Source organism: Notothenia coriiceps, unplaced genomic scaffold (genome assembly GCF_000735185.1).
Source record: "Notothenia coriiceps isolate Sejong01 unplaced genomic scaffold, NC01 NC01_scaffold00035514, whole genome shotgun sequence".
NCBI classification, from domain to species: domain Eukaryota; kingdom Metazoa; phylum Chordata; class Actinopteri; order Perciformes; family Nototheniidae; genus Notothenia; species Notothenia coriiceps.
The window spans coordinates 4,207-9,234 of NW_011368215.1; the positions used below are offsets into that span (position 1 = coordinate 4,207).

Genomic DNA, 5,028 nt, shown 5'->3' on the forward strand with positions numbered 1-5,028 from the left:
TTGATGGTCATCTTTATCCAGTGATATACCACCCTGAGTTTTCTGGCAGGTTGAAATCAAAGTGAAAAACTGAGGAAACAAAAGAAAACAGGACAGTATTTTTAAAGATATAATATATTTACAAGCAAAGCTGAGAATGAGTGTATTGTGTAGGCACCACAAAATAAGAGAGAGCGGGAGTCTGTGGCGTTAATTGCCATCACTTAGATATTCAAAGAACGTAGATTGCATGATCAGTCCCTCCGTTTAACTTTATTTTTCTTTATTTTTCCCCATAGTAACTTCTCCAACTATAGGAATCGTTTCAGCATGCCGGGCCAGACGGAGAGCCTGTGGTACAGGTAAGCTGGAAGAGAATATGTGGGGCCTTTTGACGTGATAAACCACAAGCCGTTTTGGTTAGTCGTAAAAAATGGAGGCTCGGAAAAAGAAATCATATATTTTCCAACATGGGCCCCATGTGAAGTATCATGTGAAGGTTTACCTAGCCTCCTACTGTATTTCAGCAAGCATTAATGACCTGCAAGAGGCAGCCCAGAGGAATTGGCTATCTCAGAGACATTGGAACTGCACAAAGAAGCTACACATCTAACTAAGTGACTCATGGCACACTGCAGACGTCCCTGTCTCAGGCAGTAAGATAATACGGTGCTCGACCACAGGCCAGCTGCCCGCTGATCAGTCTCTGGGAACAAGAAGTCCCACCACTGCTACTGGAAACAGTTCAGTTTACAACATGCAGAACACATGCACAGAACACACGCTTTTCCATGAACCGAGCAGGATGAACACGTAAGCGCTCATGTTACAGCAGGGACTTAATGCTCCAAAGTGGATCTGGCACTGCATCCAGCAGCGAAATGTCAGAGAAAAGAACATTGCTTGGATTTGGAAGTATTTTTCACACTTTTGTGGCGTTTAAAGTGAGGCCTGTTTTTGCTTATGTGCTGACTTTCAGCATGCTTCCTCTGCTGGGTCTCGGCTGTGTATCATTTTAACGATGTGTGTCCACAGCTGGAACCTGGGGTCAGCGCACATCATCTCCCTCTCCACCGAGGTTTATTTCTACCTCGAATACGGCCTGGAGCTCGTCTTCAAGCAGTACGAGTGGCTGAAGAAAGACCTGGAGGTTAATAACCGCACCACTTACACGTGTTGATGATAACTAAGTCCTCTCTTTTGTTAACACTCTCTTTTTCCATTTGTTTGTAGAAATAGTTCCATTCTTTGCATAAACAAATAAAATGTACTGATTTCTTATTTTGTTCCATCGTAAAATTATCCCATCAAGATTTCACACACACATTTACATGTGCTTGTCTTTCTTTTCCCAACGTAGGAGGCCAACAAGCCAGAGAACCGAGCAGTGCGTCCGTGGATCATCACCATGGGACACAGACCCATGTACTGCTCCGACGACGATCAGGACGACTGTACCACCTTCGACTCCCTTGTATGCAAATCAAACACACATAATCCACACACATTTCCTAATGTACACAGTAACCTCATTTAAGGATTTCTTCACACTGCCAGATGATGTATTGCTGTCAAACCCGTACTGACAGCAGTTCGATAAGGAGCACATACACCAGGCCCCTTTTTAATGGGAGGGATGAAACCCTCTTTAATGGTCACACATGCAGAGCACACAGCACACACAGTGACATGTGGCCTCTGCATTTAACCCATCCTAGTACCAGGAGCAGTGGGCAGCTATTGTACAGCGCCCCGGGAGTGAGGGGGGTGGGGGGGTTGTCCGGTGCATTGCTCAAGGGCACCACGGCAGGGCCCAGGAGGTGAACTGGGACCTCTCCAAGTAGCATCACTTTATGAGAAAAGAAAGATTGGTAAAAGGGCCGGACATTTACATTTCCTATATGTCTGACGATGAAAGCTAGGTATTTAAATGTGAAAACAATGCATTTATTTTAATGTTATAAGAAGTTTAAATAAAATATATGTTTTTTTTATTGCATTTAACTCTTTTGAATACACTCGACTGAAAAAGCCTTGGTTATAACTTTTTACCAACGTACCAAGTGTTCTGTCCTTAAAGATTTTATAGATAAAATATAGTAAACACCCAATAACTTCTATTTTTAGCAGGTTATTGAAATAAAAACAAAATCTTACTGCCATTGACACCTAAGCTGGGAATTTTACTTTGATAACAAAGCACCTTTTAATATCATCAGGTGGTTGTTGTTTTTAAAAACACAAAGTACCTCACACTGCTACTTGGTGTCAAGTGTGAAAGCTCCTGTTGTTATGACTTTACTGAATTTCTTATGGCAGACATTTTATTGGTGTGATTATAAAAGTTTTGGTGTTACAACTGTCCCTAACCTTTTATTCGTTTTGGCCAAGCAAAAGAAAATGATATCATTACCCTAACACATTTGATTAATTGCCTACAAACACAGTTTTACAGTGTGTTCTTTAGACTGCAGCACATCATCTGTACTCTTAAAGGCTTTATTTTGTATCATCAAAAAGGTATTAGTAGGATTTGTGTTACCGGACACTTTAACGGCCCCGGTAGCAGACGTGTGGCACGTGTTGCAGGCTGGCCACACCACACAGGCACATTGAGTGCGGTGTGCTGTCATAATCACTGTATTTTGTACCAAATAGTTTCCACTTATGCTTACTTCCCTCGGCACTTGGCACGGTTTGGAGTGAGGCTGATAGGTGCATGCTACCAGGTTGTGTTTCAGGAGGCAGGTCGTGTTTCGGACAGTAATGCAAGTTCACGCTGACATAATTCCTCTCTGTTTTATCTCAGGTCAGACTGGGACTGAATTTCACCAAACCGCCAGCTCCCGGTCTCGAGGATTTATTTTACCGCCAAGGTATGGTCTCTATTTGTGTGCCGCTAATGGGTCTTTAAGATCACATACTTGCGCACTCAGACAGACTAATGTCCCAAAAGTTTCAAAGAGCACAGCAATCCAAACATTCTTTATTAAAAAAGCAGGCTTTGGTCTGGCTGGCATCCCTTCAGCCCATTTGCAAATGTTTTTCCTGTATTACGTTTCCCAGACTTTTGTTTGTTGCATTTAATTGTTTAGTCGTAATGGAACTATTTGGTCCCTCTGATTTTAAGCTTTTGTTGATTTCTGAGACATCTCAAAATGAAATGGGCAGAGGATCTGAGAAACATGAGCGTACAGAGCAAGAATGTTATATTTTCTTCTATGGAAGGTTCCTGATTCTAATCAAATATGTTTTACAGGAGTGGATGTGGCGTTGTGGGCACATGAGCACACATATGAGAGACTTTGGCCCGTCTACCGTGACAAGGTCAGCTCTTGCATTCTTAATCCTCCGCGCTCTTATATCTATAGTCTTTATTTTAGATCAGGGAAAAAACTTGATCTGTTTTTCTCTTTAGGTTTACAATGGGAGCAAAGCGCAGCCTTACGTGAACCCTAAAGCTCCAGTCCACATCATAACAGGCTCTGCCGTAAGTACTTTCCCTTTATTTCAACTCTGTTATCCTCCCCAGGTGTATGAACAAACAGAGTTTCACCAACAAAAACAATGTTATGTATTGTTCACAGTCCTCTCTGCAGCAGTTGGTATGCCACAGGAGTTTGGTAGCAGCTGTGCCTCTGGTTGAGTGTTTTCTGATGTGGTTGTGAGCAGTGCAGTGCATGCTTCGTCATCCAACCACAGAGGGATTACTCATCAGCGTATCAAAATGCGGCCAGACACACACCGAGGCTCAGCCACAGTTGTAAATGTCCTACAGGGCTTTGTGGACGGAGCTCGTGAAAGACATGCGGTTCATTACTAGCAGATTTTTTGTTAAATCACTGATTCCTCCGCAGGGCTGCAGAGAGAAGACCGACCTGTTCAATCCAAACCCCAAAGAGTGGAGCGCTCTCCGCAGCACAGACTACGGCTACACCCGCATGCAAGTGGTCAACGCCACCCACCTGTACTTAGAGCAGGTGTCAGATGATCAGGTGAGCACACATGCAAGAAAAACATGCATACAAGCACAGCAAAGGTAAAAGGATACATTTAAGGTCAAAGAGTATTGCCTCAATTCATAACAAATACTTTTCTGTGTGTTCTAGTATGGGAAGGTGATTGACAGCATATGGGTGGTGAAGGAAAAACATGGCTTCTCTTCCTGGTTCTGAAGACTGCCAATGCCAAAAAACTCAGACTGCTCAGGAAATACTCTTTGAACTAAAAACAAGCACTTTATCACACAAATCATGCACTGATGATGAAAGTTATTTAGCTGTTCAAATTAAGATGACGTGGATCCATTGATTTTAAACATTTATATAAAATTAAGTTTTATCCAATCCAAAGTCCACTTTATGATGATAATATACCCTAACAATGTATATATGTAAAATACATTTGAATAAATCTTCTTTTTTAAATGGAAACTATCAATATTGTATCACTGTCATTTTGTTGTTGTTGTTTTAAGGCCTCTACACACTGAGGGCATGATGAGAAAACTATACAAAGATGCTAAATAATAGCCTCTGAATATTTAGTATCGAAACTACATCCCCGCAGAAATGCACATGTAAAACACATTCAAAACTTGTTCAGTAAGAGTTTCAAATAGACTCTCGGTAGCTCTTTCTTCAGAAAAAAAATCTATATCATTCTCTATTATTTTGAGTTTCCTTTTTAAATGAAACGCTCTGAATACATTTAAGGTATTTCTGATAAACAGTTACACACTTTAAGTGCTTTTATTGTGAAGGTAAGATCAAAGGTAAAGCATCTGGTATGCACTGCAAGTTTTGAAGAGTTATAAAAGTTTGCAGTCTTGGTTTGGAATAGAGCTTTCCTGTTGTTTAATAATCCTATATATATTTTTGTTCTTTACTTTTTACTTTCCCAGTATTTAGTTTCCTCTCAATATGTTAACTGTATGCCCCAAACGCCAAGGCAAATTCCTCCTCAGTAAAAACCTTTTTGACAATAAACCTTCTGATTCTGAACCTCAAAAGTATTTGCTAGTGTACGTTTTGAGGCGACGTCCATTCT

At 41.1% G+C, this 5,028-nt stretch overlaps 1 protein-coding gene across 1 annotated transcript; it reads left to right on the forward strand.

Annotated features, from left to right (window-relative positions):
• The first annotated feature begins 247 nt into the window (after positions 1–247).
• Positions 248–4,421, forward strand: acp7 (acid phosphatase 7, tartrate resistant (putative)). Its single transcript, XM_010791592.1, has 8 exons — positions 248–341; positions 1,015–1,129; positions 1,340–1,453; positions 2,789–2,855; positions 3,239–3,306; positions 3,398–3,469; positions 3,837–3,974; positions 4,089–4,421. The coding sequence occupies exons 1-8, from the start codon at positions 310–312 to the stop codon at positions 4,152–4,154; spliced, it is 672 nt and encodes a 223-aa protein (XP_010789894.1). The 5' UTR covers positions 248–309; the 3' UTR covers positions 4,155–4,421.
• Positions 4,422–5,028: the final 607 nt, after the last annotated feature.

What these genes read in the sequence shown, in the direction of transcription:
- acp7 (XM_010791592.1), top strand. Translation starts at nt 310, where the DNA reads ATGCCGGGCCAGACGGAGAGCCTGTGGTACAG. An exon ending in GGCCCGTCTACCGTGACAAG is followed by an intron (nt 3,307 to 3,397) that starts GTCAGCTCTTGC and finishes TTTTCTCTTTAG; the next exon opens with GTTTACAATGGGAGCAAAGC. An exon ending in AGCAGGTGTCAGATGATCAG is followed by an intron (nt 3,975 to 4,088) that starts GTGAGCACACAT and finishes TGTGTGTTCTAG; the next exon opens with TATGGGAAGGTGATTGACAG.